At 36.2% G+C, this 14,807-nt stretch overlaps 1 protein-coding gene across 1 annotated transcript in view; it reads right to left on the reverse strand.

The window, feature by feature from the left end:
* Positions 1–14,807, reverse strand: part of tle2b (TLE family member 2, transcriptional corepressor b) — a 66,396-nt gene that overhangs the window by 18,926 nt on the left and 32,663 nt on the right. Inside the window, 1 exon segment of the mRNA XM_071582403.1 lies at positions 4,227–4,271. Coding sequence (XP_071438504.1) covers positions 4,227–4,271 — 45 coding nt within the window.

The raw sequence follows: 14,807 nt of genomic DNA on the forward strand, positions 1-14,807 counted from the left end.
TAATATTTGCCTTTAAATGTTTGAAGAGCGAGAGTGAGAGAAAGAGAGGAAGAGAGAGGCAGGCTCCATTAGACATAAAGAGGGCAGGCTGATAAGACCAAACCTGCATCCGGGGGCATCACTTTAAAGGCGTGTGTGTGTGTGTGGCTTTATATTACCACTTTTTTATGGTTCTGCTGTATTTTTTTTTTCTTTTTTGTCCACTATCCCACCTTTCTTTCTCTCTCTCTCTCTCTCTCACATACACACACCTCACTGCACTGGATGTAATCAGAATGCCAGAGCCATTAGAGGGGCTGTTTCACAATATTGCTGAAAACCACACCCGCCGGCGCACACACACACACACACACACACACATACATATATAGACAGACAGACAGACAGATAGATAGATAGATAGACAGATAGATATTGTATGGAAGAATGTACAGATAGATAGATAGACAGATAGAATGATAGACAGATAGATATTGTATGGACGAATGGACGGATAGCTAGATAGATAGATATTGTACGGACAATTGGACAGATAGATAGATAGATAGATAGATAGATAGATAGATAGATAGATAGATATATTTTACGGACGAATGGACGGATAGATAGATAGACAGATAGATTTCGGACGAACAGATGGTCAGATAGACAAATAGACAGATAGATAGATAGATATATTGTACGGACGAATGGACGGATAGATAATAGATAGATATATAGATATTGTACAGACGAATGGATAGATAGATAGATAGATAGATAGATAGATAGATAGATAGATAGATATAGATAGATAAATATTGTACGGACGAATGGACGGATAGATAGATAGACAGATAGATTTCGGACGAACAGATGGTCAGATAGACAAATAGACAGATAGATAGATAGATAGATAGATATTGTACGGACGAATGGACGGATAGATAATAGATAGATAGATAGATATATAGATATTGTACAGACGAATGGACGGATAGATAGATAGACAGATAGATTTCGGACGAACAGATGGTCAGATAGACAAATAGACAGATAGATAGATAGATAGATAGATATTGTACGGACGAATGGACGGATAGATAATAGATAGATAGATAGATATATAGATATTGTACAGACGAATGGACGGATAGATAGATAGATAGATAGATAGATAGATAGATAGATAGATAGATAGATAGATAGATAAATATTGTACGGACGAATGGACGGATAGATAGATAGACATAGATTTTGGACGAACAGATGGTCAGATAGACAAATAGACAGATAGATAGATAGATAGATAGATATTGTACGATAGATAGATAGATAGATAGATAGATAGATAGATAGATATATAGATATTGTACAGACGAATGGACGGATAGATAGATAGATAGATATAGATATATAGATATTGTATGGACGAATGGACGGATAGATAGATAGATAGATAGATAGATATTGTATGGACGAATGGACGAATAGATAGATAGATAGATAATAGATAGATAAATATTGTATGGACAAATGGACGGATAGATAGATAGATAGATAGATAGATAGATAGATAGATAGATAGATAGATAGATAGATAGATTTTGGACGAACGGATGGTCAGATAGACAAATAGACAGATAGATATATAGATAGATAGATATTATATGGACGAATGGATGGATAGATAGATAGATAGATAGATATTGTATGGACGAATGGACAGATAGATAGATAGATAGATAGATAGATAGATAGATAGATAGATATATAGATTTCGGACGAACGGATGGTCAGATAGACAAATAGACAGATAGATAGATAGATAGATAGATATTGTATGGACGAATGGACGGATAGATAATAGATAGATAGACAGATAGATATGAAAAATAATTGTATAATTAAAGATTATCAAATTATCATTCATAATCATAATATGACAATGATTCAGCACTATTGTTAATATCTCATATCTCAAGCATGTATTCAGGGATTCAGTGAATACATCTATTCAGATGCGGTGAACTATGACTGAGATGCCAATCATGTGCAAACATCATCAGAGCACTGCTGAAAATCGTGTGGCAATTTAACACAGCACAGTATTCAGCGGCTAACACACACACACACACACTGACCCGTCTAGATCTTTGTCTAGCCACCCCTCATAGTTTGTCTTAATCCAGTGCTTTAATTGAACAGGGACAGGAGTGAGACCTAGAGAGAGACAGACAGGAAAAGCCTAAAAGCACTACGATCAAAGCAGGATTACAGGAGGGGCGGAGACAGAGAGATGTGTGTACCCTATTAGGAGGCAAATCAGTTTGTTGAATATGAAAGCATTAGAACTGAAGCCCCGCCCACTGACACACACCCACACGCACCGCCACTAAACGGCACATAAAAACTGAAATTGAGGGTCCTTGCTTCACATGTCCATAAAACAGTCTTGCCCTGTCTAAGTGGGTGGTTCTTAACCAAATTTATGACACTTCTTAAAGCTTTTTATGTTCTAGTGTCTTTTTTATCTTTCTGTCTTCCTCCAACACTCTCCATTCATGTGTTCCAGCTCACACAGAGAGCATGTATGATTACCCCCTTCTTCACACGCCGCTGATGCTGGGAAAGACTGATTTAGAGGGAAATCAGTCAGAGGAAAGGAAAGACAGACACACACCAGTGCTGCCTATTCTTACAGGAGGTATTAAGCTGTGCCCAAAATTTGTTTATGGATCGCATTAGGCATATTGTATACAAAAATGGGTAAAATCACCCATTATGATCTGACTGTCTGGAGTTATATAATATAATATAAAAATACATTTTTATATTAAATATTTTTACAATTGTCATTATATAATTAGTATTTTTTTATGTAAATAAAGTCCACTTCATGCTTTTAAGAGCTCTCCAAAAAGCATGTGTGTGTGCTTATGAATATGTGTGTGTGATTATGGAGCATCATGGAGCATTCTGACCCCATTATAACCATTTCATTGCCCAACACGCATGGGGGAATTCACAGAGAATGAATTGCGCCTACTGATAGCGTTGTTTATTTGCATTTGCATGTGTATGTGGTTTCAGTATCCGATTCTCAAAAGGAATTATGCAAATCAGGTATCAAATTGAACACAATGTGCATGGTCTTCTAGTTTCTCATTTTAGAAGTTGGAGTGCTTGGTTGTGGAGGATGATCTATTCAATTAGTCCTAAGGAATTTTTTTTTAATATGTCATTATTAATACAAAAATATTTATATAATAATAAATTAGTGCTGTCAAATGACTAATCGCGCATTAATCACATACAAAATAAAAGTTTTTGTTTGCATAATATATGTGTGTGTTTTGTGCATATTTATTATGTATATATAAATACACATACATACATTATATATTTTGAAAATATTTACATGTATTTACATGTCTATATTTATATTCATATAATTTATATTATAAATAAATATATTTAATATACAAACATAACATATTTTTCTGAAATATATACATGCATGTGTGTGTATTTATATATACATAATAAATATACACAGTACACACACATATATTATGCACACAAAAACTTTTATTTTGGATGCGATTAATCGCGATTAATCGTTTGACAGCACTATAATAAATACAATACAAATGTAATAATATTTAATTTATGTAACAACAAAAAATGCATGAAATCAGATATATATAAACCAGATTCAAACCACATCCACATATGTTAGGAGTGCCAATGGTCAGAGTCAGACCACATGAAATCAGTAATTTATAAACCGGATCCATATGTTACAAGTGTGAATGGTCAGATTACATGAAATCAGATGTGTACAAACCCAAATCCAATCCACATCCATATGTGTTACACGTGTGAACAGTCAGACCGAATGAAATCAGACATGTAACAAACCGAATCCAAACCGCATCCATATGCATCACACACGTGAACAGTCAGATGACATGAAATTAGCCATTTATAAACCAGATTCAAACTGCATCCATATATGTTACAGATGTGAACAGTAAGATCAAATAAAATTGTACATTAATCGACCGGATCTAAACCACATCTTTTGTGTTACAAATGTAAACGGAAGTAGTATTTTTATCATTTGGGGCATGACACAAAACAGGCACAATATTGTGCAGAGCTGCAAGCTTATAAAAAGCCAGTGTGCAGTGTGAACAGAAAATAAGATGAAAAGAAGATTTCGCCCAACAGGTTTGTCTTACCTGTTTGTGCATCTCAATGTTGAGCCCGTAGGACATCTCGTAGTACTGTGGGAACACAAACGTGAGAGCATCAATCAGTAGCGGGATGAATTAAACAGCAGTGAATCATCATCAATCAAATTAAAACCTCAGCGGCCTGATAGACACTAACGACTCGCTGAAACTACAGCAAGACAGAGAGAGTTTGAACGCATCAGCGTGTGTTTCTGCGTGTCTGTTTCAGCAGGCAGATGAGCAACGATGCCAATGATGAAGATGAAACCTGACACAACTGCTCGCTTATTCTGTCTTTCTCCGTCTGTCTGTAACGCTCACACACTCGGTAACTGCTCTGTGTGTAGCTCGATTTCCAAAAATCCTTTTTCCTCTTCTCTCCCCTTATCTCTGTCTTTCCCGATCAGCTCCCTCGTTACCGACCTTCCTTTTTAATCCTCCTCTCCCCTGCCCTTCTCTATTATTCCGTAAACTCCATTTCCCATCCGTGATGTGTGCCTGACCTCCTCTCTTCTATCAAACCTTCTCTGCGGTTTAATCTCAGGATTAAAGTCTCATCATATCTAATGACAGCGACTGGAAACCCAAAGGTGTCGATATGAGATTAACGAGCGGTAAAATATTTCAAAGTTTGGACACACCTACCTACTTATTCTTTATTAGTGCTTGCGAAGCAAAGTATCTATATTAATATTACTGTTTTTTCTTTAGCTCTATTCGTTCCGCACCATTTGCGCTATGGGCTTATGTAGTTCCTCCCATTTTCAACTCTGTGCTTATTGTCTTCTGTCTTCCGGATTGTATTTTCACAGCATGATGGTACGATCTTACAGATTTATAAATGAACCTTTTGTATAAAAAATGTCCTGGTCTACTTACATTTGTTATGACATCCGCTTTGAAGATTACAATGCTCATGATAAATTTAGTTAACTCTACAATAAGTAAATCCACTTCACCAGCTAATTACTCTTCAACAACAGCGATGCCATAGAAATACACAGAGCTACTGCAAAAACAGAAGCACAAAGACAAAATTTTAAAGATGCCGATTGTTTCTCTGACTATAAAGCTATAGGTTTTAGTCCTAAACCGCAGAAAAGTATCAGCATTCTCAGATTGTAGGAATTTCCGATTAGTTAATAAAATGGCGATTTTCAATTTAAATTAAAATGTTTCAATTAAAATAAGTTACATTTTACATGCTGGATATGCTGGACACTTGTTGGCTGATTTTTCCACACTATTTGACCCAAAAAATCCATTAATGTTGTCATGATGTCTTTTGATATTTAAGAGGTCATGCGCTATAAAAACATTCTGTAAGTTTCAGAACTTTCTTGTTAGTCTAAAAATGGCATATACTGAAGCCAGTCTGCCAAAATGATAGCTTGTGGAATGTGCCACTCTATGATTTAATAGTGTGGCTAAACCCCGCCTCCGCAGAAGATCAACACCTGCTTCTACATCACTGCCTGTTTAGCCCCGCCCACAGATTCGTGCATGTAGTGTAAATATTGAGAGACGCAAACGCGGTTCTAAGTAGAAACCAAACGATAGACTTTATTTGATGAACTTTATTTTTAATGAAGTGCCAGACTGCGTCAGTAAGAACAGTTTACTTCATCACGATTCAACAGAAGCTGCGATTGTCATGCGTATCTTTCAGTGAAGCACTGTTCTGTGATCAGCAGTAAATCTCCTTCCAAAGGCCAGAGGGCGCTCTCGCGCTGAAACTCTAAATATGCCTCGCATAAGAATAAACAGAAGATTCAACTGCTTTCATTGATTCAACGTGACTAATACGCCCACAGATTCGTGCATGTAGTGTAAATATTGAGAGACGCAAACGCGGTTCTAAGTAGAAACCAAACGATAGACTTTATTTGATGAACTTTATTTTTAATGAAGTGCCAGACTGCGTCAGTAAGAACAGTTTACCACAGATTAGATTACAAACAAGGCATGATTCGACACAGGATTTTCAGAAAGATTGAAACTAAAAGACGATGCTGTGCCGACTAGGGCTGCACGATAAATCGAAATGGAATCGAGATCGCGATTCGACAGAAGCTGCGATTGTCATGTGTATCTTTCAGTGAAGCACGGTTCTGTGATCAGCAGTAAATCTCCATCCAAAGGCTAGAGGGCACTCTCGCGCTGAAACTCTAAATACGCCTTGCAGAAGAAACCCAGAAAATGCCTATCGCTGCAGCTGAATAAACAGAAGATTCAACTGCTTTCATTGATTCAACGTGACTAATAAACACACGACTACGGCAATATACGGTTTATTTGAGTTCTTATTATTATAATTTTCATTAAAATAAAGTATATTTATAATGCAATGCCTTTATCACTGCTTAAATACTATGAAATATGTTGCGTGCCTTATTCTGTGTAAGAAGCCACATCATCTCACAGAAGGATTTATTTCAAACACTCGACTGACTTTATGAAGTGAGTTTGGAGTAAAAATGTTATTAAATATGGTATTTTCACATGCTTTCAGATGGAGCAGCATTTACTTCACAAGCCGTAGTTCACTGAGAAGCTATGCAAACAGCTGTCATTATCGCGAACGATTTCTTCGATTTCAGAATCGCGCAATAAAATCGCCTGCGACTTTTTTGCGTAACTTGTCAGTGAACTACGGCTCTGTGTAGTAAATTCTGCTCCATCTGAAAGCACGTGATGATGATTTCCCGCTGATTACAGAACCGGCATTACTAACAAATTGCGAATGACAATCGCATTCGATTAATCGTGCAGCCCTAATGCCGACTATATTGGATCAGTCAGTAATGTCACAACACAAGTGTGAGTAGCTTTTATAATGCCTGTTATTAGGTCTGTTATGCCTTTTTAACCTAAATCACAGCAGCGTCCATCTCTGAAGGACGTAGGCTGTCAGACGTACACAACTATTAGCCAATCATAGCAGTGGGCGTTCACTTCTGAGTCTACAATACGCCACAGATTCAAACAGAGCGTTCAGATGAGGGGGGTCAAAACAGGACAGAAAATAGCCCATTTCTTCCTTATTATTAAAAATCTTGATAACATTATAAGTGGACCTCAGAGAACAGTACAAAATAATAAAAAAAGGCAGTTCACAATCCATTTAAATATAACAATAATGATAAGATTTTTGTTTTGTAAAGAAATTCATGCATAGGCACAATTTTGTCTACAAAACTCATTTCAAGCCTTGTATAAAAACCTTCAGACCAAAAGGATTTTAAGATCATGAGAACCATAAATCCAGTCAAGCGTGTCCAAACTTTTGACTGGCAGTTTAAATGCGAGTCTATAAAATGAAGCATTTTAGACATGTGTTGTGCTGTATTCAAATTTATTGCATTTCCAGTATTGATCGCTCCGGTGGGTGATGAATTTTAGATAAAGCGTGACATAACAGCAGAACCATTTCCCCATCTATCTGGTCTGCTGGCACACACACACACAAATATAAATCACGTTTGCTGGTTCTGCATGCTGATAGTGCATCCGTTTTAAAAAGCTCTGCGGCGGCCCAGAAGGCTATTCAGCAGCACTCGTATTACCTCAGTAACGGCCAAAAAAGGTCTTTTCAGACCAACATTAGTTCTCAGCATGTTTTGATGTAGAATCAATCCAGGGAGAAAACGCCAAATGAAAATTCTAATTCACACAAAAATAGGCCGATATATCAGCCAATTAATCGACCTGGCCGACATATCTGTTCCAACTGAATGGAAATACTTCCATTAGCCAGCCTCAACACAAAACCAAACACACAGGTTTGGGGAAACAGTGTCCTAGATGTTTGGTATCCACCCTAGAAACCATATAGAAACACCCTGGCAACATCCCAGAACAATCTAGAATCAATGCACTGAGTTTTGTACAGGCAAACATGACTCAAAATGAGCTGTACTTAATGTGGCAACAGGGGTTTGTATCAGTTTAACTGACAAGTAATCTATTACCTCAACCTACACACAGTCCTGTAAATAAGATGTTTAATTAAGCTGAAATAGTTTCAACAGTCAGCATGTTGTGTCTACAGTCTCCCTGAAGAAACTGTTGAATGATAGAGTGCCAGACAGGCAGTCTAAGGACGGGACACCTGCAGCTAATTTTCTCTTCAAAGAACTTTAGTCCTTTAGTTGTAGCTTTACTAAATATCTTTTGGCTTTCCCGGCTACAATTTATAGACATACAATTACAGGACTCAAGAATAAGGACAGTTCCAGGACCATCCTTATCCCAGGACCAGTGTGAGAGAATTTGGGACAAGTTGATGGACCTCTCACATGACCCAACAGGTCATTTGTTGTGCTCATTGGGACACAGATTGGGTCATGTCCCTCTCTTACAGTACTTTTCTCTCGGTTCTCCACTATCTAATCAAATAAAGGCAAAATGCTCACTACAAATAAAAAATAAAAAACAATTAAAAGAAAAAAAAATAAAATTATCTAGCTGGATAATATAGCTGGAGAAATTTGTATAAAATAGTCAAAACTGTAAATGGGTTAAATATGAAAAATACACTGTATACCAAAAAAAAGCTTAACTATAAGAAATTATAGCTCAATTCATTTTATTTTATTTTATTAATTTATAGATACATTTGAACATAAGTGTGTCAGGAGAAAATGTATTTAGCTCTTTATGTAAATAGCAAGTTTTTTCAAAAAAGGTTATAACTTAATTAAAAAAATTATAAAATAAACTTAAGTTTTTAATTTGCAATAACAGTTGGAAATATAACAAATTTAATTTGATTCATTTAAAATTAAAAGTTAATTATATTTGAATTTTAAATTATTTACATTTAATTAAAGAAACTTTTTTAATGAATAACAAATACATTTGCTCCTGGAACAAACATAATTATGCTACTAAAAATGAGAGTATCTTCTTTTGTGGTGGGTCCACTAAAAATATTGATAGGGTCAGAACAAATTTGATTTAATAGCAAAAAATCTTAAATTAATCTCTATATTAATTCCATTAAAGACAACTTTTTTGATGAGTTTAATGAATAGCTTATAGCTAACAAATACATATGCTTCTGACACAAATATAGTTAAAAAAAAGTTTTATTTTTTGTGGTGGGGTCACTGAAAATATTGATAGGGTAAGAACATTTTTTTTTTTTTTTAGATTAATTTACGTTGATGAAATAAATCTACAGTATCTTTTTTTGGCGGGGCCAGTAAAAAATTGGCAGGCCAAGAACAAATTTAAATTATTAGCCACGAAATAAAGTATGTGTAGTAGTTTACATAGCACACTTGTGTATTTAAGCTCATATCTGAAGGTGGGTGAGTTTCACAGTGACGTGCTTTTGTTTATTTATTTGTTGTTGTTATTCTGGATATTGGCGGGATTGTGACGCGCTTTTGGCTTGTAATGCATTCCCTCGCCACAGTTCATTGTTATATAGGCTCTCTCATGTTATGTGAATTCTCATTCTACACTGCGAGTGTGTGTGTAATCCCCTGAGTGTGTCCGTGTGTGTGTGTGTTGTCTGGAGCAGATTGCGCGCGGCATGTGGCGGATGTAGCGAGGCTCAATGCGGTGGAGGTTCAACAAAGCCTCTCCTCCTGCCGCAGCCACGGTGTGTGTGTATTAGTCCTCACCAGTCTAACAAGGGGCAAAATGCACTGGGTGTCCCCTGGTTCAACCCGGCAGCTGTTTGCCATCCGTCGCTTGTACATACATCCTGCTGTGTCGGTGGACACTCGGCTCTTGCTGAAACGCTGTAGATTCTGTGTATGTGTGTGTGTGTCCACTCCACTGTACTGGATACAGCTGTGATCTTCTAAGCTCAGACGCATTGATTGGCTCATCCTGATCTAGTATTACTAGACAGGCAACATTGATGAGACATAATTTCCATTGGGCTCTCCTCTCCGGCTCATCGCATCTGCCACGATCCCATTTACACCAAACAGCCCAATTTGAATTGACAATTAAAAATAGCCGACCTCTGTACTGTCAAAAATGCTCCAAAAAAGTAAATACTAAATAGATTTGCATTTTCAGTAAGAAATACCAAAGTTTGTGAGGGTGAAAAAGCGTCTTAGGCTTTTAGCATGCAGTTACGATAGCTGTCAGATTTTACAGATGTCGGAATTTACGTAATTACGAGATTCCGACTTGTAAAGTGTGTTCACGTCCTTGTAGGACTCGCAATTACAACTTACAAACGGAATTCTTTGAGAGCTCCGACTTGTACACATAGGCTATATTTAGATGCAACATATGACAGCTCCAGACACATCGACACATCCGCCATCTTGGAACGGTCAATGTGTCGTCACTCACAGGCAAAATCAACGCGTTTCCCAAGATGCCACAAGACTGCAGCCTCTTGTTGTAAAAAACTCTTGAGATTTAAATTCCTGAAGAAATAGGATACATTTGCACAGGTGAGAATCTGTTTGTGTTTTTATATGAAGGCTGATTAACTCAATACGACAGGTTTTTAAACTATTGTTACTTTATAGTGTTGTGTTGGTTAATGCCTTCGTCTTCTTGTATTGTGTTAGTTTAGCTAAATCAAGTGCTTGTCTATTACAGACATACATATTCATGGTTGCAGTTGACTTGCTCTTGAGTTCACGGACCGGTTTTGACGGTTTCAATCATAGATGTGTCCTCCATCTTGGAACGGTCAATGAGTCGTCACTCACAATAAAATAAATGCATTTTCCAAGATGCCACAACATTGTGCAGACATAAATTTAAATTCCTGAAGAAATTGTATAAACTTTAACAGGTAAGAATGTGTTGGTTTGTGTTTTTAATATGTATCGACTCAGTATTACATGCAGGTTTTTAAAATATAGTAACATTTTAATGTCATGTTAGCTAATGCTTTCGTCTTTGTTGTATTGTGTTAGTTTAGCTGCTTAAGTAGGGTGACCAAACGGGTCATTTTTACGGGACGCGTCCTTGCCAGGATTTCTATATTGCCTAAAATATCCAGGTTTTGGCTGTTTGCACTGTGCAGGTCGATCATTGTATAACATTCACAAGAGCTATAGAGAGCAGAGCAAACCCGCAACCTTTGGGTTACGAGGCCGATTCTCTAACCATTAAGCCACGACTTCCCCCAATCTATGGCTCCAATAGGGCAACCTTTAGCCAAAAAAGCGTAACGGCTAGTGCTAACGCTGCGGCTTTGACAGTATGCAGGGAAGGAGACCAGAGGCGATTGTATGATGAGCCCCATGTGATCCAAGTTAGCCGTTACACTTTTTCCAATGGTAAGTACAACAGACCCTTGCATCTCCCAATAATAAGACATTCCATGTATTCCATGGAAGAAAATCAGTCATACAGGTTTGGAACGACATGAGTGTGAGTAAATGATGACAGAATCATGATAAGTTTTGTACTAAGACATTCAAATTCTTCATAATTTCAATCAGTTTCAAGCCAAAGAAAGAGCCGTATCATAAATTATTTCATTATACTTCCTTTTTTCCTCAGACAATAAAGTGACATTATATGAAAGCCACGACCGTCGTTAGTGACAGTGCTGTTGGCGGCTGTTCTTGAATCCGAGACTGAATTACGAGTTACCTGGCAAGTTTCCTGACAGACGGGAGAAAATTGTAAGTGCGTTATCAGCCACACAAAACCAGAGCTGTGATTAATAGACTGCCAATTCATATCAGTGCAATTATAGATGAAGCACATTGCAGAATGCCATTTTATCAAATTGAATTTCAAACTGAATAAAACCTTAAATAATTAGTTAATAAGTATGAGGAACATAATAAATTTCTGAAAAGAAACACTATCGAAACTGTAATGCAAACAAAAATTACAGCAACACAATAATAATATCTCCCATTTGCTCTCATATCTGGTATTCTCAGAGTTTAGAAAAAAACTCAACTAGCGCTGTCACAATACTAGATTTTCACTACATGATTACTGTGGCCAAAGTAATTTTTTTCCATTTTAGGATGGGTGGCAACAGCTAGTTCACCGAATGTGTTTTTGCATTTAAAAACGTGAGTTTCAGGACAGTGGAACAGAAAAAAAAAACAGGTTTTAAACTGTTTTAAAAGTTCAACTTATTTGAACTAGAGGGGCTTGTTTTTTTATTTCCATCTAGCATGTTTGCATAGAAAAAAAAATGAAAAAGCAGTGCATTAGAAAGTAAAAATGCAATACCGCCACCTACTGTGTTGGAGTGTCAATGCTGGATTATTTGCAACGCTATATTAAGTGTGTAGTATTAACATGATAGTGATATTAAATTTTTTTAATATAGTTATCATCAAAACAGGTATATTGTGAAACCTGTGATCTCATCAAAATTATCTGAGCTTTGTAATGTGCATTCATTTTATAGCTCTATACTCTCACAACATGTCAACAATTGCCTCACAGAGTTACAGGAAACATCTGAGCAGACACTAAGTCGGCCTACAAAAAATTAGAACCGTTTCATGAGCTATAAAAGAGCAACTCTGAGCAATAAAATGTTCCTCCGAGTTGTTTTGACCAACATATCATCATGGATACATTAGGTGAATGTCTGTAAACAGAAACTCATGGCACTGAAATCAAGCTTGTGTAGCTAGACAAGAATGTTTTGGCCCTTTACGAATGTTTTGGAAAGTTAAGTGAAACACGCAAGTGAAAGATGTTTTAAAATTGTTTTGAAAATTATTTTGAATTATTTTCGAAATTGTGTACTATAGCTTTAAATGCGAGTTAAAAGTGAAACTACTAAGTAATTTAAAGATGATTTTTCAAAAACTTTTAAAAAATGTATTTAATTTAATTTTCTTTTGTTTTTATTTATTTATATTTTGTACAATTAGCTTTGATGCCACTAATAGAGCAGAAATTGTGTAAGCCTGCTGTTGCTTTACCGTAGCGTTAAACGTATTAAACGGAGTAAATTAAAGATATTTCAGAACGTTTTTTTCCCACTCCATTTGAGCAACCTGCCAGCGACGTGCATGCTTCTTTTTTATGTTTGTTGAAAATTGTTTTGAAAATGATTTTTGCAATTACCTTTGGTGCCGTTACTGGAGCTGAAATTGTGTACCGTAGCTTTAAATGTGAGTTAAACCTGAAAGTAAATGAATGTATTGCAGCCCTACTGCTGTTTGCTTTATAATTTGATTTGTTTGGTTTGGAAATATCAGTTAGTTTTCCATCACAGGGCAGCAACAAGTTTCAAAATCTAGTGTTTTCTCTCTCTTATTTTCACTCACACGGCAGCACTCAAACGTTTAGCTTACTAAGGAGTAATCGTTTTCAAATGTGTCTTATCCTTTCTGCCTTCCTGGTTTTCCCCTTCTCCTCCTTCTCTTAATCTCCTTCTTGTGTTTTTATTTCTCTGCCCTCATCTTTTCGTCATCTTACTGTCTCCCGCTGCGTCTTTATACAGTCTCTCTCACTCTGTCAGTTCTTCTGCTCTTCATCTTCGCTATCGGCCTTTATCTTCCCCTCTTCTTTCTTCTTTTTTACTGCTGCGTTTCAATCACCGCTCTCTCTCACTCACTCACTCTCATCGTTCGTCTTTGCCGCTGATCTCTCCTTATGTTCTCTCTCTCTGGCACGAGGGCAATCTGTGACAGTAATGTTCGGAGGCGAGCAGAGTATCAGACAGATGAGTTGGGGCGGGGGTGTTACTGCAAAAGCAGCGCATTAGCCCCCTTGTTTGTTCCATCTTTCCATCCTCAGCTGCCCCAGGGTCTGGATTACATACAGCGGTCACACAGTGACCATGTAGATGGGCGCTTATTAAAGGCTAGATCATGATGGCACATCAGGACACACAAACACACACATACTGCAATCCACAATCAGGATTTAAGATTTCAAAGTTAATGACATTGAGGCGGATTCGAACCTCTGTCTTCCAAATCAGCGGCATAGTTTAGCATATAGTTGAAAGTTGCATGTATAGTTTAGCACATAATTGAGCTTATAGGACCATTTTTAAAATATTTTTTGTTTAATTGGATAGCTGATAGTGACAAGAAATGTATTCCATTCGTCCATACAATATCTGTCTATTTATCTGTCCATCCATCCATCCATACAAAATCTATCTATCTATCTATCTATGAGCCATATCTTTGTTGTTTATACTATTAATATCATCAATTAATATTTATATTATTCATAAATATAATTGAATATTATTATTATTAATTAAAATGGACTTTACATTAATATTAATTAAAATACATAAAATATTTATAAATAATTAAATCAAAACAAACAAATACATTTTTTGATTCAATGGATTTTGGCTGGGATTAATTTTTTAGCAACAGCCTTGTTGTTTATATTATTTATATTATTAATCAATATGCATTTATATTATTAATAAATATGGTTAAATATTAGTAGTAGTATTCATTAAATTAAAATTAATTAGAAATAAATATATAAAATATATACGAATGAAAGAATGAATAAATAAATAAATAAATGCATTTATTTTCGCTTTATTGATCATTTTTAAGGAGCGATGAAATGGGATCAGGGTGTGTTGCAAGCCATATTCGAACCTGAATCTCTCATATGGACACTATATATTAGGTTTGACAT

This window comes from Sinocyclocheilus grahami, unplaced genomic scaffold (assembly GCF_001515645.1).
Source record: "Sinocyclocheilus grahami isolate Dianchi unplaced genomic scaffold, SAMN03320097.WGS_v1.1 scaffold169.1, whole genome shotgun sequence".
NCBI lineage: Eukaryota > Metazoa > Chordata > Actinopteri > Cypriniformes > Cyprinidae > Sinocyclocheilus > Sinocyclocheilus grahami.